The sequence below is a fragment of the Erithacus rubecula genome (genome assembly GCF_903797595.1).
Source record: "Erithacus rubecula genome assembly, chromosome: 14".
Classification (NCBI taxonomy): domain Eukaryota; kingdom Metazoa; phylum Chordata; class Aves; order Passeriformes; family Muscicapidae; genus Erithacus; species Erithacus rubecula.
Window position 1 is genome coordinate 16,098,383 of NC_136666.1, and position 27,220 is coordinate 16,125,602.

Consider the following 27,220-nt stretch of genomic DNA (forward strand, 5'->3'; position numbering starts at 1 on the left):
GGGGTGAGTAACTTCACAAGTCTTCTTCAGCCTTCCTTTGCTCTTCTGTGAGTCAATGCAGCTCTTTGCAGATGAGAAACTAACTCGAGTAAGCCATTTGTGTCAAAGCCAGCACTCACCTCAGACTGCCTTTGAACTGTTTTCAGTGCTCTTGATTGGACTGTTTGGGCATGCAGAAAGAATTAAAATAACATATTATTTGCCTTTCTGTGTAACTAATGGATGTTTGGTGTTTCTGAGTCTTGTGCATTTGAAATGGATGTGTTAGTAAAATCTAGGGGAGATGGTAGCAAGTGTGAGCAGAAAAAATGGAGAACAAAGTGGAAAGGCTTTAAAAATGGCAACCTCAATCTGATTGAGCAGTGTGTGCCCTGTCCACGTTTAGAAAGGGGCTGGTGAGTTTGTGAGGTTGGTTCGGGGTTTTTTTGCATTTGTCTTGGATTTTCTTGTGAAGTGGTAAATCTTCTCACAGTTCTTAGAAGCATATCATATAGGGAATTTCTCTTTTTCTTACTGAAAGCTTAGGTGTTATCTTGCCCTGTTATCTTGCCCCAGAGCTGCAGCTCTGGGTTTGCCAGTTCCCTGGATCCAGTGGGAGCAGTGCTGAGCTGGTTAAGCTGGGTTTATCAGTTTGTGCCATAGCCAGATCAGCTGGTGGTGTTTGCCCTGTGCACTGAGCTCCAGCAGGGAGCAGAAGGACCCAGAGCCATGGAAATGAGGGGCCCTGCCTGCCAAGGAGCTCAGGCTGTGCTGACACAGGGCTGGACCTTCACAGTGCTGCCAGGACAAGTGCACTAAATGAGAAGGGTTAATCCTCTTGATAGTTGCAGCTAGAAATGAGGCAGCTTATTTCAATTACAGTGTAAATTATAACTTGGGTTGGATTTTAGTGGATTCCTGTTGCACCTTCTTCTGAACAGATGCTGCTTCGAGCTTTTTGCTTTACAAGTTTGCTTGCAGAGATGAGTCTTCACTTGTTGATGAGATGTTTAGCCTAAGAAGCTCTTGCCAAAACTAAGACAGAATGAGAACATCAGAAATAAGGAAGAAAATCAGTATTCCTTGACCGTTTAGCGAGCAAAACATTCTGCTTTGTTTCAAAGATGGCTTTGTGTGTGTAAATTCTTACTGTTTTATATATATTTGGTCTGAGTTTAAAAAGATGGAGAGAAATAATCCAATTCTGGAGTAGAGTTGACTCAATTTGTAATGCATAGGAGCAACATTTGGTACTGAATTGAGGAGAATTACAGCTGTTTGAATTAAATACATCCCAATTAAGTTGCAACAACACTTTCAAGAGAAGTGAACTCTGAAAGAGAAATGAGCAGTCATGTGGCACATCCCAACCCTTGAAATTCAAATGAAAAGTGCAGAGCTTTTGGGCATTATGAAAATAACTCGCTCTCTGAAGCCACTTGCAAATTCTGATGTTCTGAAATTGGATAAAGTTTTCAGAGGTGTTGTTTGTGTGTCCTACTGCTGTTTGTTGTGATACAGGACTGAATTAAAAGTTCTGAGTACTTTTTCTTGCAGCGACTGAGTTACTGTAACTGAAATAAATTTAGAGCAAAGTAGATTTTCCAAAAAGCAGAGATGAGATGTTTGTGTTCACTGTGTTGCAGAGATGTTCGTGTTCTGATTCTGAACTTTAATTAGCAGATTGCTAATTGTGAGGGGGGTGGGTATGGAGCAAAACCCTGGACACTCTCTGGAAAGGTAGAAAATGTAAGAGCAGGATGTTCTCTGTGCATTTCCTGCTGCCTTCCTGCCTGTTTTCAGGCCTTGGGCTTGGCTGGGTTTTCCTCCCTCATGCTATTTTCCCCTTGCCAAATGTTTGCTTGTCGTGGCACACTAAGTAGTGCACTTTTAAGCAAAAATGCAGGTATGTCAATATTGTCATAATGTTACTGTTTAATCTAGTTACCTTAGAGAGGACCTTGTAATTTCTGCAGTGCTACTGTTCACCAAAATAATTAGCCTACACTAAAGTGCACTCCATTAAATGTGACCTGTGTGCATAATACAGTAGCACAGGTACTGTAATCTGTAGCTGGATGTTCATGAATTAGTGGTAATATGCATATAATTGAAAGAAGCAAAAGGAGAGTGTAAGTATGAGTGTTAGAATATAAATATAACTGATTGGACAAGCTACATATACTACAATCTTAATGAGCAATCAAGAGAGCCTGTATCACAAATGCTGCTTGTAGTCCTTCCCTTGGAACTTCTTTATAACTACAAGCTCTGTAATCTATTTTGCCTATTATTCCCCTCTTCCACAGGAGCACAGGAAGTTCAGCTGTGACATATAAAGGCAGGAAATGTGTAATGAATGAGCCAGGCCAACTTTTTCTGTAGCTATTCTATATGAATATTAATATTACTTTTGAATGTAAGTTTTTGTTTGTGATATTACAAAACTATTGAAAGTGAAGCTTAATCTTTGGGGTTTTTTTTCTCCTTAGAGCACAACAATGGAAGAAACAGCTATATGGGAACAACACACAGTGACTCTTCACAGGGTGAGTTCATACAATTGGTTGTGTGTGCCTAACGCAGGATACTGGTAGTTTTCAGAAACAATAGGAAAAAGCCAGATGTCAGGAAGTAAAAGGAAAGGAAACTGTCATATTCCCTTGTTTAAATTTAGAAGTGTTGTAAAAGCTCCATGTGATAGCTCTATTTGTTTGTTGGGTTTCAGAGATAAGCCTGCCTACGAATAACCATGCTAGAAACAAAGCTTTAGATTACTTCAGATTATTTGGATTATTTATCTGTACCTAACTGAAGGAAGGTAGAAATCTGTGTTCATTCATGGTAGTGCTGTAACTGTGCTTGAAAGTTTTAAAACTTTATTTCCAGGGACATAAAACTATAGTTGCATATAAATAAATTCAGAATGGTCTTGCTTGCCACTTTCATACCCTGCACAAAGGAATGTGTGCTGGGAGCCAGAGAACAGCAAGACTACTTTGAGTTTAGACTGACTTTTCTTGTTTGAGTTACTTTTAAATGAAGTTGAGTTCTGATGCAGCTATCATGAAGCTGTACAAGAGAGTCAGTAAGGAATTAATGGCTTAGGAAAAGTCAGAGCAGGGTGGGATGCCATTTCTGGCAGCAGCTTGGTATTAAAGCAGCTGTGGAATCATGGTCCAAATAGCTGTATTCATCCCAAAAACAGGGAGAGGTGGAGGTATTTTCTCAAGGGGGCAAGTTATACCATTTGTCTTCAGTTATCATAGAATAAAGGCATTTTAAAATTATAGCTCTGGTGGAATGAATGGACCTTGGACAAAAATGCCAATGTGTAGGTCAGCTGGTCAGGTAAAATGTTAATTCTGTCAGACCTGTTAGCTGTTGATATTCTAAAGGCTTTAATGCTGTTGATGCAAAGTAACTGTTTGGGGAGGTGTCCTTTTGTGAAGGGAATAGTTATACTCAGTTTGACCAGAAGGCTGACAAAGCATCCAGCTCTGACTGCAGCCACACGTTGAAAGGAAAATATAAGTAAAAATTAAAATGTGTAGTGATGTTTATCTAGGCTACTCTTTAAGTTTCCAACAATTTTTAGGTCAGCAAGTTTTTTAGCAAGAAGTGTTATTTCTATATATAATTAATTGCCCTTTATGTTTTCATCTTGAAGCTCTCCGGTCATCCCTGTAATCTCTGTAAACTTCTGGTTTTTTTTATGCCTATTACTGATTAAATCAGTACTGCTTTATAGTCAAAACCAAACAAAAAAATGCCATGGTAATACAAGGTTGGCTTGTAGGCTTGCTGTTAGCTCATTTTCTCTTGAAGGGGATCTTTCCCTGGTCAATTGGAGCAGTAATTTCAGTGACACAAGAAGTGACAGGGTTAGTCAGTGACAAAGAAATAATGAAATGTTGCAATATGGTGTTACCTTGAAAGAAATTCTAAGTAACTGGTAGAAACCAGAGATCTTGTTTTTGGTTGCACTTGCAGCATAGTCAGAAGATTTTTTTATAGCATTGATGTGAAAGTATGATTTGATTATAATTTTGGTTATGAACTTGTTTGCCAAAATTCTGCCAGCTCTTCTGGTATGACTGTTTTGTTACCTGATTAAGTAGCTCTTACTTAGGTGCTGAAAGTTGATGATGTGTACTGATAATAACTTCAATAGCATTAATTTAGTCAGTTAAAAACAAACAGTTATTTCCATCTGCCAGATAACAAAATCAACCCCCTTATGCTAGTTAAACAAATAAGTGCTTAGAATTATCCTTAACACTGGGAAGAGGATTTGCTGGTGAATTCTAGCACTACTGTCAAAAGTCTCATTAAAAAGTTTTTTGGGAAGTAGAGGCTGGAATTTCTCACCAACAGTTTTTGTTGCCTTTCTTTACCACCCTTCCAACTTCCTGGACTGGACTGCTACTTAACTCTTTAGAGATTGAGCCAGTCTGAAATTCAGTTAAACTTTATCAGGTTTATCTTTTATTGAGAGATCCTCTGGTGTCATATACTTAATTGCAAAGTACTTGAAGGAGGAACCATGCACTTTGTATATCACGTGGGTTTTTTTCCTACTTGGAGCTAAGTTCTGTGTGTCTGTGGTAGGTGTGCCCTTCCCCAGTCCCCCAGACTTAGAACAACTTCATTCAACAGTATGGACTAACTGCTCAGCTCCATTTCTGAGCACTGACTCTCCAAATCTGTATTTTAATACTGTTCCTATTCACTGCCTACAGGCAAATCTGAAACATCTTTTTGTGGCCTGTGTTTTGGGAGGATATAGGAAACAGGTTGGTTTTGGGCAGTAATTAATGTCCAAAAAGCTGAACATCATGTGTCTTTGCAGCCAGATGCAGACTGCCATGTTGCCTCTGCTGTCACTGTAAGGTTATGAAACTCCTTACTAAAGCTGGGTCATGTTTGTTAAAAAGTCTGAAAAAGAGAAGGTGAAGTCTGCCAGCACCAAGTGTGTGCTCTGTGAAATAGAGGAGTGGGATTGACCCAAACCTGATCTTCCCTGTCCAGTGACTGCATTTTGCATAGTTGAAAATTGCAAAATAAATTCTTGAGTAAAACACAACATTTTAAATGGTAATATCCTCAAAATGTTTTCTGGGCAATGATGAAAGAGCTCGATGGTTTTCAGATCAGTTATATTTAGAAAGCTTATTTCCCACCCTTGCTGCTTCCAGGCAGAAATGTAAGCATCATTGTTGTATCTTGAAATATCTAACAGGAATAACTTTTCAGAGGCACTGACCTTGCTGTAGAGGCAGGTCACCCTAGAGGGAAAAGATTGAAGCAAATTACTTTTGTTAAGATGCAGATGATTTGCAAGTGCTGACAAGGTTTTGATGTATTTAATGGTACAAGTGATCTTGGTATTATTCGTAAGAACTGAGCCTGCAGTCATACTACTGTGTGCTGCAATCCTGTCAGTTCCTGAGCTAAGGGAGGTCGAGCTGGGTAAATAACATAGTGGCAAAACTCAAAGAAAGTGTTGCAGGAAGTCATACAGGGGTTTGAGTCACATTTGCAGCTCAGTGGAATGGTTTGTTGTGCTTACTTAAGATTGAGGTCTTGCTGATGATCACCTGAGCTCTAGGCCATAAAAATGCAAATGAGAACTTTAATCTCTTGGAAGAGACTGGATTGTTACTCCAAAACTCTCTGCCTTCTAAAAGTGTTTATTTTTAATCTATCTCCTGTTACTGGATTGCATAGCATTGATTATTTCATTGATCCTCCTTTCTTTCAAAAACTTGTCTTCATCTCATGGGACCTTTTTGTGTTTGGCATGAGATTGCAAATTGTGACCATTAGATATTGGAAAGTAAAAATATTTCTCTTGTTGCATTGTAGGCCCCTGGATTCGGATTTGGTATTGCAATATCTGGAGGAAGAGATAATCCTCACTTTCAGAGTGGTGAGACATCAATAGTTATTTCTGATGTGCTGAAAGGAGGCCCAGCAGAAGGACTGCTACAGTAAGTGCCAAACTATACCTGGGTTCTGATTTTTGGGGGCATTTGTCTTTATTAGCAAATTGTTTTGGTCTCAAGTTATCTGTCTGTAAGTGTTGGTGTAGTAGGTTTGTAGTACAGACAGTTTGCTCAGGGTCACCTATTCACCAATAATTTCTTCTTGTCATAAGGTATTTATACTGTACATTGTGATGTTTTTCATGTAGAGAAAATGACCGTGTTGCAATGGTTAATGGAGTTTCAATGGATAATGTCGAGCACGCCTTTGCTGTTCAGCAGCTGAGGAAAAGTGGGAAGAATGCCAAAATTGTAAGTGAATGTCTTGAAGATTTAAAGATCCATAGTTAGAGCAAAAGTGAGATAGTGTAATGTCTGCTATAAAATCCAAGCATGATGCAAGGTACTTGAATAACAAGTGTGAGATTTCAGGTTTAAGTGTTAATCACAGCACGTTTATCAAGTGGGTCACTCAAAATGTTTTTTTGAAATGTGAATGATGATTACATAGTGTGGCACAGGATAATTCAGACTCCTTTTCTTTATGGTAAAGTTCTTCTCAGATTGCCAAATTGTGACAAGTCAGCTTTGTTCAATACTTGTTTACTCTGTTGGATGCACTTTTACTGACTTTTTGAGAGGCTGGTATATGCTAAAGGACAAGCTGTTCAGGCACTAACACAGTTCTTTTTGTGCTCAGTAAACAGTTTGCCAAAATAAAGTATAATTACCTTAATTCCTATAATTTTGTAGGCTTATTGTAAGTAGTTTTTGAACTTTTGCAAAACAGAACAGGTCATCACCAAAGGGTAGTAATCCAACTTTTTGTAGAAGTTTGGGGGTTATGTTATAAAAAATTGAACAAAAAATGCACAATGTTTAGAAGTTTCTTAATTAATGAAAACAGACTTCTAGGGCTCGTAGAAAAGCTTTTCTGCTGATAGATTTTTAGTCCATTTGTGTGCTTTAATACAGTTGCAAAAAAAGAGTTATGTTTTGCATTTGTAGATTTGGCAGGAATTCTTTAAAGCTTACAGAAAGCAATGTGTGGCAAGCTGTGCTGGGCTTTTGGTATCTTAAATATTTGGTGCGTAGATTTATGTTAAAAAAAAAAAAAAAGTGATTGATGAAAACTTTATGGTAGAACTTAGTTTGGTTCTGTAATTCATAGCAAACAAATCTCTGAACAAGGCTGGCCCCTATTCTGGAATCAGCTGTCTATATTGTACATACCAACTATGACCTTCCAGAGAGAGTGCTCCCCTTCATCCAGGTCTTGCATAAACATTTCTTTTGAAGACTGGGAGACTTCAAAGTTGAGGAGAATTACTGTCAGTAGCATACTGAGTATACACTAGATTACATGTTAGCAAAAAAGGGTTTTAGCAGTGCCAGTAACTGATTGTGTGGTTTTAAGCAAAGGGAGGGCATTCACATTCAGCATTCTGAATATTCTGAAGACAGAATATTGCATTGTGCTACAAAGGTTATTGATTGTTACCCTTCTGCCACTTGTGAAAAAACTAAATGTAAAACCAGGTTTCTAGTAATCTGTATTGATGAGTCTTTTGTATTAATTGGATATAATTTTATAATGAAGGTGCAACAGCTCAGAGCATTCACAGTTACATCTTCATGTTTTGAATGCTGGGATTAGCTTGGCTTCTGACGTTTAGTAACACCATTAGCCTTGCACAGCTGGAGGCTGATCTCTGCTCTTGGGTCGTAGACTATCCGAAGGATGAAGAAAATTCAGATTCCGGTGTCTCGGCCAGACCCCGAGCCCGTGTCTGAGAACGAGGACGACAGCTACGACGAGGAGCTGCGGGAGCCCAGGAGCGGCCGCGGCGCCCCCGGCGCCGGCAGGAGGCACGACAAGAGCTGGGTGCGCGATCGCAGCGCCAGCAGGGAGAGGAGCTTGTCCCCCAGGTCAGACAGGAGGTCTGTCACCTCCAGCCAGCCTGCAAAACCCACCAAAGTCACACTGGTGAAATCCAGGAAAAATGAAGGTAACTTGCGTGTACATGTCTTGCTAAAAATTTTGCTGGTTTTTAAAGGGCAGCTGCTTCACTCAGTGGGGTGTTAGAGGCTGTGTGGGCTGAATGAACAGTGTTGTTACCGGTTTGACTATTTTACCAGTTGCTGGCTCAAAACTTAACAAGTGCTATTGTATTTCTGGTGCTATTTTTCATATTCCAAAATCCGTGTGCTTAGTAAAAGGTAAAGTATTATGCAGTGTAAACAAGTCCCAGCTGCAGCCAACATCTGGTAGTCAGCAGTACATACCTACACTTTAGCTGAGTTTTTAGATGGTGTCTTGTTTGGAAGAGGAAAAAATTGTAGGTAGCATCTAAATTAAACTGTTGAACAACAGCTCTGATTTTAGGCAGTGTTAGAAAAAGAGACTGATATAATGGTCAAGCTATAACATTTTACTGCAGCCCATTGTGTTGAAAGTCCACTCTCCTCTTGTGTTGCCTGTGTAAATGCTGTATAAAGCAGTGTTATAAATTTCCAGGTACCTCTCTCTTTTCTACTGTAACTTCATCAGTTTTCTTTTTTCTTTTATTACAAAGAGTATGGTCTGCGGTTGGCAAGTCACATATTTGTGAAAGAAATATCACAGGATAGCCTGGCAGCAAGAGATGGCAATATCCAGGAAGGAGATGTTGTACTGAAGGTACAGTATATGGTGATTGTGGTTGTACAGAGGTAAAACTCACTGATACAACTCTGCCTAGAATTGACTATGTCAGTAACATGATTATAATTAATAGAAGGTGTGTCACTTTTCATTAAATTAATTCAAAGATCAAATTTATTCTGAATCAACTCCTCTAAGGAAAGGAAAATTACTAAGCCTTATTGCTATTATTCCCTAAGTGTTATTCAGACAAATAATGCCCACTCTAAATGCATAATAAAGACTATTGGAAAAAGTATGAAGCTTTACTTGGTTATAAGCAAAATGTTGTAGAACTGTGCTGTTGTGCACCACTAAAACTTGTCTCCAGGTTAATTTTTTTGTTTGCTTGGTTTTTTTTTAGAAATAGATATACCCAGGGATTAATTTTTTGTGCCACAACCCTGGCTGTGTCCAGGGCGAGTGGGTGGGGCTTTAAACATCCTGGTGTAGAGAGAGGTATTCCTGCCCATGTCAAGATGGTTGGAACTGGATGGTCTTTGAGATCTCTTCCAACTGAGGCCATTCCATGGTTTAATTCTTACTAACCATTTTTATTTCAAGATGGTGCTGTGGATATGTTGGTGCAGAAAAATGGACCATATGTTGCTCTGAGTATAACAGTGCTGGTTCAAAAAACATAATTTACCTTTTACAAGTTTTGTATTAGTGCTAGAAGCTTTGACTTTGAAAATCATTTTCTATATTATACAGTATTTTGGATGAGCCCAATGGTCTTCCATTGTATTATGGTAATTTGGTAAATAGTTTAAATATTTCTAAATATCATCAGACAGAACACCACTCTTTTTGCTGGAGATTCAGTAGGGCTTTTTTAGTAAGTTTATATCTGTTCTTTTTTCTTGCTCTATTCTAGATAAACGGCACAGTGACGGAAAATATGTCCTTAGCAGATGCCAAAACATTAATAGAAAGGTCAAAAGGCAAATTGAAGATGGTTGTTCAGCGAGATGAACGAGCCACACTGTTGAATGTCCCTGATCTTTCTGACAGTATTCATTCTGCTAATGCTTCAGAAAGAGATGGTGAGTATAAAAACTTGATTTCTATAGAGGAAAGAATTCCCTGTATTGTCAAGATGTGAAATACCTCAGTGGGTGAGAGGGTGGGGAGGAGAAGAATTAGGAGTAAGATTGTAATATGGATAAATTTTTTTGTTTGAATGTGATTGAAATCCACACCTTCAAAAACTGTGGAGAAAAAGATACAGTCCTTATTCTTGTGGCTGTTCTTTCAGGAATGTTAAGGCTTTTTTGTGTGTAATAATAAGCATAGATTTAACATCTTCATAAAAGTTCTCTGCAAAAGCTTATTCCCATTTAAGCAGGTCATGCCACCATTTAAATTACAATCATCTCATGAAAAAACAACTTTTATTTAACAGACATTTCAGAAATTCAGTCGCTGGCATCAGATCATTCCAACCGATCCCATGACAGGCCCCGCCGCAGTCGTTCACGATCTCCTGACCAGAGGTCAGAGCCTTCAGACCATTCCAGACATTCTCCACAGCAGCCCAGCAACGGCAGGTGATGGCAGCATTGTATTCTTTTTAAATCAACTAATTAATGGAACAGATAAGTTGGAGGAGTGCTTGGATTTATGTGGTGTAACAAATGCGAAGCGGAATTATGGAGGTGATATGACAGTCTTTGTCTCAAGAGATAATAATGACTCAAATATTTTAGGCTTGAGGAGAAACTGGACCTTTCTTTAACATAATCATAGAGCATGGTTTTATGAATGGCAATGTATGTTACTGAATAATGCATAGTTTTATTTTGATTTTAGAAAGCAGTTAGCTGTGAGGAGATTGGGATGAGCAGTAGCACAGTTCCTGTTGCATGTCCAGCATGGGTAAAATTGTTGAAATCTTGCTTTGTTTAAGCATAGGGATTATCTTACATTTCTGAATATATTTAGTTCCAACAAAACCAGGTGCATTGCACAGCTGGTTTAGCTTTTACACTCTACTTTTCAATATTTGAACTTGGTAATGGAACATTCATTATAATTCTTTAGTATGCAAGTCTAATTTTATATGAATTCAGATTCAAGTGATGTGCTGTATGGTTTGGAATTTTTTCTCCTGCTATATGAAACTTCAGTTGTGAATAACAGATCTGCCCAGTTTTGCATTTCCACAGTTTGGAACTAGACATTCTAGCTTATTGAAATAGCATTTCAGTGTTGGATTTCAAATTCTACTAAATATTTGAAAGAGGAAGGTTTCTATTCTGACTGCTCATAATATGATAGAGCAGAAATTAGAATTCATCTGTGCAAATTCCAAATTCAGAGCCTCTATCTGAAGATTTTTAGATGGTGTTCAAAAACTCTGAAAAAACAAGTTGCAGCTGGCCATTTCATTAAAGATATGCCTGATTACTTATTAATAAATTGGTTTGCCCAAGGAAAAAATAGCACAGCTTCAAGGCTTTAAAAGCATTGAGTCTTTTAAAGATCAATACAACTGCAAGAGAGAGTGTCCCTGCAGGTACACCTGCTTGGGGTTATGGGTTACAGACATTTTTGCTTCTCTTTTGTGTACATTGTTCAGAGGGGCCACAAGGCATGAAAGCTTGTTTTCCAGCAGGAACCACATTCATGGAAAAAACTTAAAAGCAGGGTCCCAGAGGCAGGGCTTTGATTGTGAAGGTTGTGAGATCTGTCATATTTCAAAACTGTTTGTTTTGACATGCATTTCTAGTGCAGTCTGATGTGGCTTGTGGAGGGAGGAACAAAAAAAAATAAAAATCTGTCAGAGCTGTAGCTATGACTTAGCCTAGTGTTAGTGCTTTCCTGTCTTACTGCAGTGGCTTAGGTAGATGGTCACTTCCTCCCTGTAGACCAAACTGTTGGAAGAATCAAATCCTCCCCAAGAGGGAACTTTTAAGTTATCTCAACTCTGAATGCATCCGTTACATCTTCTTTATGAGCAAGAACTGTTTTGGCTTGGTTTGACTTCCTGTGCGACATGTCCCTTTCAAGATCAGAAAATCTGGGCCGTGAGCCATGTTAAAAAAAAAAAACAAAACATGTTGAGAGCAACTTCTCTTTATAATGGTTGTTTGTGCAAGTTTAAATCTACCATAAGATCAAATCAGTTGTTAACTACATATTCTTTTTTGAATTTGGTGGAAAATCTGTAGGAAGAAAAAGGCTTGAGAAAGGGCTGAGGAAGAAATGTGCAAAAAGTCTTCCAACTAAGCTTAAGGAGGTTAAAAATGTATTGAAGATAATGAGTCTTTATTTAGACACTGTTCTGCCAAGTGTTTGTATGTTAATGAGGAGGGAAATTCCAGGGGAATCCTCTTAGTCCTTTTGTACAAACTTGAGTACAACTGACACTTCTGCATGTGCACCCAGAGTACAGAAATCTGCTAAGAGATCTGCCTGAGTATTGCTTTGGGATCTGGCAGGATCTTCAGTGTTGCCCACCTTTCAGTATTCCTCACTGATGTACATCAGGCTCCTTGCAAAGCTCCTGGACATAGGGTTTCCATAACAACTGCTGTTTGATCATTTTGTCAAACATTAAATAGCACTTTAGTTTTCTTTAGTATGAAGAAAGTTCACAGATGTCTCTTGAACAGGTCTTGAGTCTTTTAAAAACTCAAATTCTAAAACATTTTTCTTAACTTACTAACAGAAAGGGCTAATTGTGTTTTGTATAACCTATGAAAAGTTGTACTTTAAAAGTTAGAATGAGCAAAAGAGCACCTAAGCTGGAGAGTACCTCAGGACAAGTATCACATATCCATTCTTAGCTATCTGGTCTTACTGCTGGCACTAGAAGCTTTATTTGGATAAAAAATGGCATAAACAGAAATTTCAAAAATTAAACTACTGTGCTTGTTTTTATCAATGACTTACAACAAGATGGTTGTTCATAATGCAAGAGTGCTTCTCTTCAGTTTGTTGTGGTGATTGGAGTGCTTTTCTGTATTATGTTCAGCTGCCTTTGAGCACGTGGTTTTCAAATTGGCAGAGGAATGCACTGAAGTTGTAGTATGTCTTGACTGAATAGCTAAGCTTTGTTTCTCATATTTTAAACTTTATTTTGCTTCAGGAAAGCACATTCTACTTGTGTTTTGACTTTTGGAATTTCTTTTATTCTTTACTGCACATCTCAGATGAGCAGACTTACTGGAATCTGTTTTCTAAAGTCATATATCCAACACTTGAAGATTATTTCTGATTAGGATTTTAACAGTCTTAACTCTGTATGATGGAGGTTTGATCCATTTGTGCTTTATGGGCAGTGATGCTCATTATTGCCCAGTAGCACCATCTAGCTGCTGGTAGTGTAGAACTTCTCTCTTTTTTCCCTCCAGTACAGACATCTCCTTTATGAGAGCAGATGGGCTTGCACCTACTGACCAAGTCATTGTTACCCTTGAGAAAATACCTTTTTCCCTCCTTCTTGGCAAGTCAGTCTGGTATTACATGAAAGGCTGCTATTTGTGTCTGTCTTACTTCAAATATTCTTTTAATTCTTGCTTATTTGCCAACTCCCAGGAAGAAAACTTTCTTTTTCTAGATCATTGTCAATATTCATCTGTTCCAACACTATTAAATTATTTAGTGCTCATCAGATAGCAGTTAGTGGTTAACATTTCAACATGCAGCACATGTTCAGTTCTGCTGTGGTACAGCTGGTAGCTGTACCTTAATACTGCAGTATAAGAATACCTGATCTTTTAAACTCAAGGAACAGAATTTAGATTCTGTAGAATTTTCTTTGCTTTTATCATTTAAAAACAAGAACTTGCTTGAACTTGTCCTAAATTTCATCAGTTTGCACTCCAAGTGTGCATATGAAATGCAAAAGAAGCAACAAATTGTCTTTTGACCAAAATGCATAGATGAGAAGCACTCTCCTCTTGTCATAGCTGTGAACTGAAGGCCTTATGCTCTCTGAGGAGATGAGAAATGAAGAAAATATCTACATGGATCTTGGTAGGGCTTTGCAGTGATTAAAGGTACCACACCAGCACTTGTGTTTCAGGGCAGCTGACACACTAAGGAGCAGATAAATTAGCCTGGTCACAGCAAAGCCTAAGGATTAAGTCTAAAAAAACATGTTTTCTATAGGAAGGGGTGAGGAAAAGACCATTGTAGTGGATTTTCTTCTCAATTCCTTCTATGTCTATCAATGTACAGCACCTGTGTGTGCCTTGTGTGCTTGAAGCAGAGAGCAGTCTGTGTCACTCTGTGCTGCTGCTCTAACTGCCAAATCCAGGAAAGTCCTTTGTTAACCTGCTATTAGGGGCAACACACTAGGATTTAGAAATGGTAAAAACTATTAATAATATGATAGTCTAAGAACAAAACCTTCCTAAATAGTAATGGTGATATATTACCCTCAGCTTGATGAATGAAAGTATTTATTCTTTAGTCTTAGACTGAGATCATGGAAGCAGTTCTCTGTGCAGAGTCAAATCTTTTTTTCTAATATAGTCATCGAAGCAGAGAAGATGAGAAAATAACTAAACCAGGAGCTGTCTCTACAACAGTGAAGAATGCAGATGATATTTCTAAAACTGTGGAAGAGGTAACAGTTGAAAGAACTGAAAAACAAACTCCACCACTCCCAGGTAAAAATATTAAAGTATATTAATTATGCATGTTGTTGAGAATGGGTGACCAGTAAAGACTTACTGCTCTTGCATATTTGTGGAATGACTTTCAAGTCTTAAAGCAAACCTAAGTCCTAATTATTTTTATTTCTGAACACAAATAGTCTTTGTAACCATAATCTCATTTATATCTTAAGAATTTTGGTCCTGAAAACCTTGTTTTGTGGGGTCTGTCATGATATAGGGGTCAGATTTAATAAGTGATGGTTGTAAAGAGTTTTGTACTGATTTCTCAGGCAAGGTTAAAATCTGTTGTTTCTTTCCTGAGTGTTCAGCAGTAAATGTGTTCTTGTGGGTTACTGTAGCAGACTGTATTTATAACAATGATGTAGTTAAGCCTGTTTAGAACTACTGTTCCCAAAATACAACTCAAAACACTCCAAAATGCTTTGTTCATGTAGCACTTAACTACAGTCGTGGACAAAGAAGGCAGGTTAACAAATGCAATACAGCTAATCAAATCAGAACAAAATCTCATTCCTTTCTCCCAAAAGGGAATGATAAGCTAAATGGCAGCAGGTAGAAGCCAGATGGTGTAAAAAGGGGGAAAAAAAAAAAAAAGGAAAAAATACTGGACACTTTTCTGGGCAGGTTGGCACTTACAAGATTTTTGTTTACAGAATGAGGCACTTCAGTGAAATTACAAGTGGAAAAAGAAGCTGTGCAGATGGTTTAGAGGGAACTGTTACTGAAAGGCTGGGTGCAGTGAGAGAAAGCACATTCAAGCTTGAGAATATTTGAGGACCTAAGGGATGAGCAGTGACACTTCTGCATGTAGTAGTCAGTAGATTAATGAAGAACAGGAAGGATTGTGGTGTTTATAGTCACTGAAAGATCTAGAAAATAAGAACAATAGGTTTTCTGATACTGCAGCCATTATTAAAAAGGTGGTCATAAGAGGTGACCTTTTACAGCAGTGTTATGAAGAGAGGCAAATGAAGCAATTTATATTTGCCAAGAAGGAAAAATACATGGTAGTGAGATTAGAAAGATAAATTCTGCACTTCTGTAAGGTATTGAAGGTAATAATTGGCATAGTACCAATCCAGCCAGATAGGTGACCCTTAAGATGGTTTTTAATCCAAAATAATGTACTGATAATTGGTCTGAGGGGGTGGCAAACAATTGATAAATAGTGTGGGGGTTTTGTTGGCTGGTGGGGAAGGAGAAATATTTTATTCTTGCATGAATAGGAAGAAGCACATAGAAATACTTAGTTTGGGTGGGAGGAATTGCAGGCCCGTACATAAAGCTAATATTTAAATAAATTCTTACAGATAAAATTCACTTGCCCAAAATAAACTGAGACAAAAAGATATAGCAAAGGACATAATCCTTTAACAGCCTCACAGAAGCTCTAGGGAAATGAGGATCCTTCAAAGACTGTAATAAAAAAGTTAGAGAAGTGATTGGCAGAATCTGTGATGCTTTGGTGCTTGGTCTAAGGGGGAGGATCAGATGACTGTCATAGTTGATTGTGTCAGAGAAGGGTGGGAGGAAAGTGTTTGTTGGGAGGGATCATCAGAGGCTTAGCCTAGGAAAGGTTCATTAGAGACTTAAAGGAAAATACTGTTACTGTGTGGGAAGAACCAGAGTCATGTTAGAAAAAAGCATAATTACCCAATTGTTTCCTGAAATTCCCAATTTCAAACTAGTCTGTTCAGTGATTTGAAAGGAAGATGGTACAGTTGTTGGTAAGATCAGGAATATTAGACTAGTTCAAAGTCAGCCTTGTTTGAAATCAAATTTTTCTAGTGTGCAAAAATGAGCCTAACATATAGACTCTTGTGACATGACCAAGTCTTTGTCAGAGAAGAGCCCCTAGTAGTGCTCATTGCTGAGGGAAGCCTGCAGCAGCAGATTCCTCACAGGAGCTCCAGAGAAGTTCTGCAGCAAAGCCAAAGTAAATGCATAGCTGTAGGAACCACCAGCTGGACCTCAAGACATGTATAGTAGGCTGAGGTTTTATGGTATTTTCATTTCAAAAATTGAATTCTTGAGTGAACAGAACCAATGAAAAATGAAGAAGTTAGGTCAGAGAAATCAAGGTTAAAAACAGAAGGGTTGAAAGTGGTCTTGGAAGCATGAAGCCTTCTAGTTCTTGTCCTTTTGCAGTGTTCAGAGTACTTAATGAAGTGCAAGGGAAGTTTGGGAATCTTTACTGAAGTAGTAATTAGGCCAGTAATCACACTGCTCTGAATGGCATAATGAGTGTGTATTCTGTTGTAAGTTTTCTAATATTTTACTTTTAAGTGGGTCTAAGTGGGGTAGAGGGAAGACTACTGAAAAAATCATTAACTAAGTCTAAACTAAGTTAAACTTCACATTTTCATCTTTAAATGACCAAATGGACATTGGAAAATTTGGTGTTTTAATAGAACCAAAGCCAGTGTATGCACAAGGAGGGCAGCCAGATGTGGATTTACCAGTCAGTCCATCTGATGGTCCTTTACCCAATTCAACCCATGAAGATGGAATGCTTAGGTAATGTACCTCTGAACTCTGTTTGTACCTGCCTGGTTCTCAAGCAAACCAAATTCTATCCAGGGTGGGCAATAACCTCTCTCTGTGCTCTGGTATCATGACCACTATCCTGTCCTGACCCTTCTGTTCACAAATAATAGGATGAAGATGTGAGATTTATTTCTGAGCCTTGTTGGCACTTACATGTATAAAATACCATTTTAAAGTCTATTCATTTCTATGGAATTTAGCTCTTAGTATAATCAACAAGTGAAACGAATTTACTGGGTTTGTCTCTTCCTGGGCACTCTCACTCCTTTCCTGTCCCCATCTCCAAAGAGAGGAAAGTTACTGTAGTAAATTCTTTACCTTTCATAGTAATTGGAGAGCAGTGAGTAAAAGTTACTGCAGAAATGTGAAATGTCCCAGCATGGTAATAATTCTATTTCAACTGGGATCTCCTTTATGGACATTAATGTACATGAGAATAGATTCTGGTTTGGTTTGACCTCAAATTAATCTTGATCTCTTCTGAGCCAAAATAGATCTGTATGCCAGCACAGCTCTTTAAAAACAAGAATGTTTTTGGAAGAGGGTGTTTCACATAAACACTATGAGTGTAAGACAAACAAACCATACTAAACCTGTACATGCAGGTAGGTTTTCTGGAGTGCTGCTGTTGAGCATGTTGTAATGCTGCAGTTGATAAGCAGTTAATGGTATGTATAGCAAAATACCAGTAATTGACTAACAAGCAGATTACTTCTTCATATGTTTCAAATTTACCAATATATTTTATGCTATTACACAAGTAAGTGGAATATTTTCTAAATTTCTAGGCCAAGCATGAAACTGGTAAAATTCAGAAAAGGAGATAGTGTGGGCTTGCGACTAGCAGGTGGCAATGATGTTGGCATATTTGTAGCTGGTGTTCTGGAAGACAGCCCTGCAGCAAAAGAAGGATTAGAGGAAGGGGACCAGATTCTCAGGGTATGTCTAAACTGTTAGCATTACAAATGTTTTGTTGTACCAAAATAGGTTTTCTTTCTGTAGGATTCAATATTTTGCCTTTGTTTTTTTCTGTATGTATTTATTAGATGACTTACTAGGAGCAAAATCTCCTTTTACTGTACTGTACTAGGAAGATTAGTAAGTTTTTTATATTAAATTTTGTGGACTAATTCAGTTAAGGTTGTTGGGTGGCCAAGTTGCTAGAGTGCTCTGTGGGCTACTGATGTATATTGGTGCTCCGTAATGAGTAAAAAATGAACAGTTACCCATTTTCCTGGAAGCTGTGCCTTTATTGAGAAGTAAAGTGGGACTCTTTGGAACTACAAGATACATGCACTTGGTATGTATGAAATTAAGAAAAAAAATCGTAGCAATACCTTCAGATTTCCTATTGTATAATTAAGTCTCTGTAATAATGTCACATGCCAAATGAAACTGATTGATTGCTTCTTTGATACCAGGTAAATAATGTAGACTTCACAAATATCATCAGAGAAGAAGCTGTTCTTTTTTTGCTTGATCTTCCTAAAGGCGAAGAAGTAACCATTTTGGCACAGAAGAAAAAAGATGGTAAATATTTGTATCTTGAAAGTGATGTAGTAGATTGGTTAGAACATTATTAAGAAGTCTAGTGACTTTTCTAGTGACTGTTAGTGAGGAGTAACTAACTGCTGGCTTGCAGGAAATTGGCATCTTAGATTACTGTGTCCTTTTGACTTTGGAATAGGTGGCTACTACAGTTGGAGTAGAGATTGGTATGGTGCCAGTATACACACACCCACACCCTCCCTAAACAAAAAAGCAAAATCCCAAACGAAAAATTCCTCCTCAGAAATAATCCCTACCACCTAAGTAACGCCTCGGCATTATCCTTAGAGGAAGTAGAAGAGACAGTTCTAGTTATGCCATTGAAAATGAGTATTATACTAATGTGTTTGTACATGCAAACTTCTTTTCTTGGGATTAATTCCTTTCAGGGTGAATCCAAGCTTGCATTTGGATCAAGTTTTTGACTATAAAAATTGAATTTTTGTTAGTAGAGTTTGCTATAAATAGTTCTGCTGCTTAAAATAGAGCAGCTCTGAGACATTAAGTCTTCTTGAAGTAATGTACATTTAGAACAAGGAGAATTAAGGTGAAGCATTGCTTTGTGTAATTCTTGTGGGCATTATAACATCACTTGAACTTGTTACATTTTTTATTTTGGCATTTCTTTCCCTCCTTTCAGTTTATCGTCGCATTGTTGAGTCTGATGTAGGGGATTCTTTCTATATCAGAACTCATTTTGAATATGAGAAGGAATCTCCTTATGGACTAAGTTTCAATAAAGGTGAAGTGTTCCGGGTGGTGGACACTCTCTACAATGGCAAACTGGGTTCATGGCTGGCCATTCGAATTGGGAAGAATCATAAGGAAGTGGAAAGAGGTATCATACCTAACAAAAACAGGTATGGTCTTGCAATAGTTAAATTGCCAATTCAAACCCACAATTTTAAATGGTATCTGTATAATGAATGACTGGACTTCCTGCAGGACACAATTTTATAGAATTTGTTCAGTAAGAAAAAGTGACAGAGTGTAAAACATACTGAAGAAATATATCTGTTGATTTGCTTTTGACTTTGCCCAGTCCACAAACTTTCCGTACAAGAGACAAGATAAAATAAGTTTTAGAAATGTGATACCAGGCTCAGTAGTTGTCCTGTAGTTCATAATATAACCAAGGCTTGCTTCAGCCAGTGGCAGTGGTTTTTTGAGTGTAAGCTTGCTAGTCAGGCATTACTTCAGAAGCTGATCTCTTGGTAACTGGGATTTGTTGTCACCTTAGAGCTGAGCAGCTGGCTAGTGTGCAGTACACACTTCCAAAGACAGCAGGAGGAGATCGAGCAGACTTTTGGAGATTCCGAGGCTTGCGGAGCTCCAAAAGAAATCTCCGGAAAAGCAGAGAAGATCTTTCTGCCCAGCCTGTTCAGACAAAGTTTCCTGCCTATGAAAGAGTTGTTCTTCGGGAAGGTATGGCTTTACTCTTACTGCACCTTACAGATCTGAGTGGCTTCATTTGGAAAAGCCTGTGTAATTAAGTCTATCTTGCATTTGGTTTAATCAATCTATGTCTTGACTTCTATTTTTCCTTCATTTCCAGCTGGGTTTCTCAGACCTGTAACCATTTTTGGTCCAATAGCTGATGTTGCACGGGAGAAACTTGCTAGAGAAGAACCAGATATCTTTCAAATTGCAAGTAAGTGTGAGATCACTTTTTTCTGCAGTTAGGAAATAGGCAGCTTTCTTTGGCTAGATTGTTTCTACATTATTACTTTAGTTAACATATTTAACAAGACACTGACAATGCAAAGGAGCAGACTAAATATAAGTTCTTCTACTACATTGCTGCTGATAATTTTCTGAAGAAATATTAGTTCTATTTTTAACTATCTCAAATTTAAATTTAATTCTGTACCTTATCCTGTTTCTAAGTGCTTTTGTAAAGATGTGATTTTTATGGGCATAATGATGGGTATCAATGTGTGATATCTAATCAGAAGTGTCCTCAAGCTGAACTGACAGCTTGAACTATGAAATGGCTTGTTTTATCTTAATAAGGGAATGTAGAATATGTTGTAAACTTACAGTAGATTTTTATTGTGTCCTCTTTACCAGAAAGTGAACCAAGAGATGCTGGTACTGACCAACGTAGTTCTGGCATTATTCGTCTCCACACTATAAAGCAGATAATCGATAGAGTAAGTCTTGTATTGTCACTGGATTTTAGCACAAGAAAAGTAAAACTGATAACATGAAGTAAAGTGTTGGGTGTTCTAAATATAGAATGGTAGCTTACTGTAATTGCTTTAAAAATAACTTTCTCGTCTCTCTGTTGGTTAATAAAAAAAAAAAAAATCCCACCACCCTTCTTCTTCATATTAATAAGTTCAGCCTGGATGTACTTCTAGGCTTTGTTCCAGAGGCTGTTGTCCTCTCTCCATTAAGGCTCTTTTAAGCTGTTACCTCTTTCATTTAAAGCCATGGTGTAACATAGCTAGAAATAGTTCCTTTATTTATAAAGTTTTTAGTTTTGCCCCATGCCAGTGTACAAATTGATCACTTGACATAATTCTTTTCTGTGAGGACTAAGAAAGGGTTCTTCCATCTCTCTTCCTTAATATCCTTAAAACTTCTGCCATTAGTATATTATATGAGGCTCACCTATTTATTTCCTTACTGGAAGATTTTCAGATGCTGAAGTATGAGAGGGGAAAAAAGCTGTTATAGCAGCAAAGTCAGTATGCTTCATGCTGTGTGCCTGATTAAATAAAAGCTAGCCAAGATCTGCATTCACACTGGGTTTGTTTTTTTTTTTTTTGTAAAAAGGAAGATAGAAGTGTGTAACATGACCATGTTTTGTGCTTCAGTCTTCATCTTTTTCCTATTTACAGAATATTGATAGGAAACTGCTTTTTTTTTTACTTCATTGTCTTCTTACTTTGAGGAAATTTTTTTTAAAAATAGAATTAAATGTAAAAAATTCTAGAGTTACACCATGGTCCTACAGTTCAAAATATGATATGCCTGTTAATTCAGATAAGAGAAGGAATTAAATCAATACTTTGAAGCAATGAATTCTGTAAAGGTAATACAAAATCAGTTTGTGGAGTATGTTAAAAACATGTCATGGAGGACATAAATTATGAACTTTCTTGCCTCTGTCCTTTTTGTCACTGCAGGACAAACATGCTTTATTAGATGTCACTCCCAATGCAGTGGACCGTCTGAATTATGCCCAGTGGTATCCAATTGTAGTGTTCCTGAATCCTGATTCCAAGCAGGGAGTAAAGACCATGAGAATGAGGTTGTGCCCAGAATCACGAAAAAGTGCCAGAAAGCTGTATGAAAGAGCTCACAAGCTCCGCAAAAATAATCACCATCTCTTCACAAGTAAGTGATTACACAGACTGGGTGAGAATTGCTGAGAGGGGAGGGGAGGCAAGAAAAGAAGCTTCTACCTCCAGAATTTTCTGCAGGTAATGGAGCAGGTCAAGCAGTGACAGACTTGCTCAGGCTTCCCCATTCAATAACCAGTAGTTAGTTGTTGTGTGCATCGTTTGCACATTACTGCACAAATGTAAAGCAATCAGAAACATCAAAATGATGTTTCTAACAGATCTTGTGGCCTTGCAGGATCATCAGCCAAAACCAAAACTTGAATAAATAGGAAAATGATGCAACTTTACTGCTTTAATCTGGCCAAACTCAGGCCTGTCATTATTCCAAGCTACTGTTATTCAGCGTTTCCTGTGCAATAAAATGTCCCAAACCACGTCGGGCTTTAAGGTTGATTCAGATACTAATGTTTACATCACTATTTAAATCTCATAGTTTTAACCTATCACTTTATACTGCTTCTATTACTCATGGTACAAATCCCTTTTGTAGTTCTGACAAAATCATAAGTCAAACTAATCTGCTGTACTTCTAGCTACCATTAACTTGAATTCAATGAATGAAGGATGGTATGGAGCTCTTAAGGAAGCAATTCAGCAACAACAGAACCAACTAGTGTGGGTTTCAGAAGGAAAGGTAAGAAATAATGTCTGGGGTTAAAGGGCAAAACAGTATTCATGAGAGGTTTTCTGTGGAGATCTAAAGCAATAATGTCTCCTGGCTGTGTGAACTGCTCAAAACTCATTTGTCACTACATAAGAGCACTTACTCTGGTAATGAGAGCTGTGCAGTTGTCCTTATGCATGTAACAGTGTTGCATGGGAGCATTTGCTCATTGGCATTATCTAGAGGATATATTAATGCTGTGGAGTTTTTGCTGGGATTGGATGGATTTTCATCAAAAAACTTCTGGGAATTTCACTGCTCGAGTACTCAGAGCTGGGTTTGCCTGATGATTGAATGTGTTTTTCATTATTATAAAAGCAAGTGGTGTATTCATGCTCTGACATTTCTGAGAGCAGTTGTAAGAAAACATGCAAAATCACAAGTTAGTATTCTATGTTCCCTACTACAAATCCACTTACTTTCTTGAGCTGCATGTTACTCTATGCACATTAGATCCATCTTCTTGAAGAACTATTATCAAGTGAAGTGCCAGCTAAAAGTAAGCAAATAATGAATCAGCTATTGCTATGGGTTTCTTTCTTAGATCTGGGTTAGACCTTAGCTCCTTATACATGTACCTGCAAAGTAATTATTCCAATATCATAAAACCACTTTAAAGTGCAGCTCTATATTTTTCCAAGTGTTTTGATATCTGTGGGCACCTCACTATTCCCCCCACCTTACACTGACAATCAGTCTGGTCCCTCAGTAAAAAGATTCAAAGAGCTAGGCTGCTGATAAGTCTTTTAGGTCTAAGCTTAACATATTCAGTGATGGAAACCTGATTTCTTGTCCTCTGTGATGGTATTGATAGTGAATTTGACAAAACTCCCATGTTCTACATTGCAAGAGAGAGGGTGTTCTTTAAAAGGTATTTCAATAAACCCTGATTTTGTTTGCCACAGGCAGATGGTGCTACAAGTGATGATCTTGATTTACACGATGACCGCCTTTCTTACCTCTCCGCTCCTGGCAGTGAGTATTCCATGTACAGCACAGACAGCAGACACACATCTGACTATGAAGACACAGACACTGAAGGGGGTGCTTATACTGATCAAGAACTGGATGAAACTCTGAATGATGAGGTTGGGACTCCTCCTGAATCTGCTATTACACGCTCCTCTGAACCTGTTCGAGAGGATTCTTCTGGAATGCATCATGAGACTCAGACTTACCCTGCTTATGCACCTCAAGCTCAGCCACAGCCAAATCTCAGAACAGACTCTTCAGGATTTAAAGCAACTACTACTCAGCCGGTAAGAAAGTCATTTTATACAATGTCTACTATACACTTCATTCAGGTTGCAGGTTCTCTTGAATAAGAAATGTCCATTTATATTCTGCTTATCAGTGTTGTGTGTGCATACAAGAATCTGTCAACAGCAACAATACATTACAGTGAACCGGAGAATCAGCTTGCCCTGCCTATTTTAGTGACTCATTCACAGGAGGGGGTTTGAAGTACCATTCTACTTTAATTAAATGTTTTGCTTTTATAATCTTCAGCCTAATGAATTTCTGGAAGTGCTAGTGCATGATATTATCAGTGCATTTCATTCCACATCTAGCTGCATTAGTCAGAGCATCACTTAAATTATTTTAATATAAATCAAAAATTCATACATTGATTCAATAGCAGTATATTTAAAATATTTTAAACACTTCACAGAAAGCAGAAGCCTCACCTGCAGTCCCTTACCTTTCCCCGTCGCCTGAATCAAACCCTGCAACCTCATCAGCCTCTGCAGTAAATGCTAATGTAAACCTAACTAATGTCAGACTGGAGGAGCCTACTGCTGCTCCTTACAACTCTTACCAACCACAAGCGGGCCCCTTAAGAGCACCGAGTACTGAGGGAGCTCATGTAGTGCTAAGAGACCAAGAGCCATCATCCTTATCGTCGCATATAGATCCAGCAAAGGTACCTGTGCCACATTGTTGTGCTGATTTCCTGCTATGCATCAAGCTAGCACATGATCTTTGTTTTGCCCTGATTTGAAGAATTCCTTCTAATATTTTTTTTTTTTTCTTCTAAGAGGATCATGCAGGTTACAAAAAACAGTTCATCTGAATTGCTAAGCATCGTGTAATGTTTTGTGTGCATGGCTTCGAACTCTATCCTTTTCATTCTCAAAAACATGACTTTTTAAAAAAGGCTGCATTCTGTATTTTGATTTCACTTTACATGTGACTTCCTTAGCTTGTCAACGTTCTCCTGTTAATGAGGCCTTGAGAAAAACCTTATTTCCCTAAAATTTAAATCGTGCCAAATCGTTGATCATGAAGTTATGTCCATTTGTTGAGTGACTTTATATACTTCTTCAGCAATGCTAGCACTGTCTTAGTGTATTTATATATTTCACTTCCACTCTTCCCACATTTTGAAAAAAAGTTCGTGTCCCCCTGAACACCAAACCCCAGACATGAGGCTATTACCTTTGTCTTTCTCTTCTAATCTACTTACATGTTTTTTTCTTAAAAGTATAACTAAAAGGGATCTCTTGAATCACCAAGTTCAGCTTCCTCTGGTTGCAAATATCTGCATCAAATTATTCTGCTTTAAAACAAATTTAAGGCCAATATTTAAAACTTGGATTTATTTCAAATACTGCCTTTCAATTGCAGTTGAGGTTACTCTTCATTTTAGCTGAGAAGTGTCTCTCTCTTACAGGTGTACCGAAAGGATCCATACATTAATGAAGAAGCATCCAGACAAAGCTACGTCTTAAAACAGCCAGCAATTAATCACCCAGTACAGAGACAGGAAAGAGACCCAAATCTGATCTATGAATCCCAGGCTCAGTATGCAGAAAAGCAACCGAGTAGGGATTATGAGCAGTCAACATATAGGTATGACTCAACAAACTATGTAGATCAATTTTCTCGTGGTTATGACCCTCGCCTACATTATGATGACCGTGTGCCTCCCTATGAGGAGCACTGGACATACTATGAGGAGAAACAGCCCTATAATCAAACAAGAACAGCTTATGAAAACCAGCCTCCTAGGGATCTTGATTCCAGACAAAATCTAGAAGAGAGCACAGAGCGCAGCTATTACCCAGCACAACCTCGTTTTGAGGAGCCCCCTGCGATGAGCTATGACAGCAGAGCTCGCTATGAGCACGCACCCAAAAACTTCAGCTTGCCACAAGTGCGATACGAGGAGCAGCACACGGTCGGGTACGACACCCACGGGAGATACAAGCCAGAAGCTCAGCCATACCAGTCAGCCATATCTCGGTCTCCTGAGCCCAAGCAGTACTTTGATCCACACATAAGGGGCTATGAACAAGGTCCTCCTCAAGCTTATAATGCTAAAGCTGGACAATATGAGCCTTCTCATAGCACCTCAAGTGTTTCTCTTCCTCCTCCCCCTTCATCACAAACCAAACCAGAAGTTTTGCCTTCCAACAGTAAACCACTGCCTGCACCACCATCTCTAGCTGAGGAAGAAGAAGATCCAGCCATGAAACCACAATCTGTGCGAAGTAGGGTTAAGATATTTGAAAGGAGAAGATCCCCATCTTTGGAAAAAATGAAGGATGTGAGTGATACATCAACTGTCAAGGTAAGTAATTTTAAGATTTTTGGTCCTGCTATTTTGCTAATAATAGCACACTGCAAGAAGTAAAATATTGTCTCAGAAACAAAGCTTTACTGCTTGTGAAATACTGCCTTTTCACAACCTAAATGTGGTATGTTTAAAATGCAGAGCCTGAACACTTGTGAGAACAATGCCAGTGGTCTTGCTATACTGGAAACTCCTCTAATTCTTCTTTTGCTAGTATTTGTTTTTTCTTTTGGGGGAAGGGAAAGTAGTCTTAGCTTTCTTAATCGTAAAATGCTTTATCTTTCTAAATGTTAGAATTTAAGAGAATATGCTGTGCTTTTCTTAACAGCCTCCAGAACTAGCACCTAAACCTGCACTCACAAGTGTGAGTGGTCCGAAACCACCTTCTCAAAGCCAGTATGAGCACGAGAAAACAACGTACAGGTAGATGCACAACTGATTAAATTAAGTTTTCAATGTGAGTTTGGAATAATCAGAAACACATCTTGGTGCTTCAAATTGGAATCTGCAGAGAGGAGTAGGAGTGAAGTCAGTTCTCATGGGTGTGATTGCTGGGAGGTGGGGGAAAGATAAAAGGATTTCTCGGCATTTTTGAGGAAGAAACTTAAGTATCCCTTAAGTAGATTTTTCTGTCTTTAATTGAGTTAATTAGAAGACAAAACAAAAGGGAAAAGGTAAGGTATAAGGGAAATAAGGATTTTCTTTCCTTATGGTATGTCACAACTGTCTAATTCCCATGCAATTAGAAATTACAAGGCAGGAATTACAATTATAAGAACTGCATGTTCACTGCTTTATTGCTAGCTAGGTTATAACTTAGAATTGTAATTTGAGCACTTCCACTTGTTCAACTGGGCAAGGCAACTGTATATTCTTCTTGGTTAGGGCCCCAGAACCACAGAGACCTCAAATGAAGCCACCTGAAGACATAGTGCGTTCCAATCACTATGATCCTGAGGAGGATGAGGAGTATTACCGGAAGCAGCTCTCCTACTTCGATCGCAGGAGTTTTGAAAATAAGCCATCGGCACAGGTTCCTGCCAGCCACCACTCTGAGCCCACCAAACCAATACATTCACAGAACCAGCTGAATTTCAGCAATTATTCTAAGTAAGTTTGGGTTCTTTGGCTTTTTTTAGTTTGAAAAAGGAGGGGGACATCTAGACGAAAATAGAAATTCTGCCCGTGTTCAGTGGAGTTCAGGGACTTGTGGTACCCAAATGAAATCCAGATTCCCCTGCAGAGCTTTCCT

At 38.3% G+C, this 27,220-nt stretch overlaps 1 protein-coding gene across 5 annotated transcripts in view; it reads left to right on the forward strand.

The window, feature by feature from the left end:
* Nucleotides 1–27,220, forward strand: part of TJP1 (tight junction protein 1) — a 64,103-nt gene that overhangs the window by 24,018 nt on the left and 12,865 nt on the right. For 3 of the 5 annotated variants that reach the window (XM_079318490.1, XM_079318491.1, XM_079318489.1), the window contains exons 2-23: nt 2,472–2,528; nt 5,848–5,972; nt 6,176–6,278; nt 7,696–7,975; nt 8,543–8,646; nt 9,527–9,695; nt 10,055–10,199; nt 14,134–14,270; nt 16,691–16,796; nt 17,615–17,765; nt 18,248–18,356; nt 19,015–19,234; nt 19,615–19,799; nt 19,930–20,025; nt 20,445–20,527; nt 21,509–21,719; nt 22,261–22,361; nt 23,297–23,650; nt 24,064–24,315; nt 25,066–25,965; nt 26,297–26,391; nt 26,854–27,078. In XM_079318490.1, coding sequence (XP_079174616.1) covers nt 2,472–2,528; nt 5,848–5,972; nt 6,176–6,278; nt 7,696–7,975; nt 8,543–8,646; nt 9,527–9,695; nt 10,055–10,199; nt 14,134–14,270; nt 16,691–16,796; nt 17,615–17,765; nt 18,248–18,356; nt 19,015–19,234; nt 19,615–19,799; nt 19,930–20,025; nt 20,445–20,527; nt 21,509–21,719; nt 22,261–22,361; nt 23,297–23,650; nt 24,064–24,315; nt 25,066–25,965; nt 26,297–26,391; nt 26,854–27,078 — 4,208 coding nt within the window. The remainder of the gene's footprint in view (nt 1–2,471; nt 2,529–5,847; nt 5,973–6,175; nt 6,279–7,695; nt 7,976–8,542; nt 8,647–9,526; nt 9,696–10,054; nt 10,200–14,133; nt 14,271–16,690; nt 16,797–17,614; nt 17,766–18,247; nt 18,357–19,014; nt 19,235–19,614; nt 19,800–19,929; nt 20,026–20,444; nt 20,528–21,508; nt 21,720–22,260; nt 22,362–23,296; nt 23,651–24,063; nt 24,316–25,065; nt 25,966–26,296; nt 26,392–26,853; nt 27,079–27,220) is intronic. The other 2 variants (XM_079318493.1, XM_079318492.1) reach the window with 1 other exon arrangement.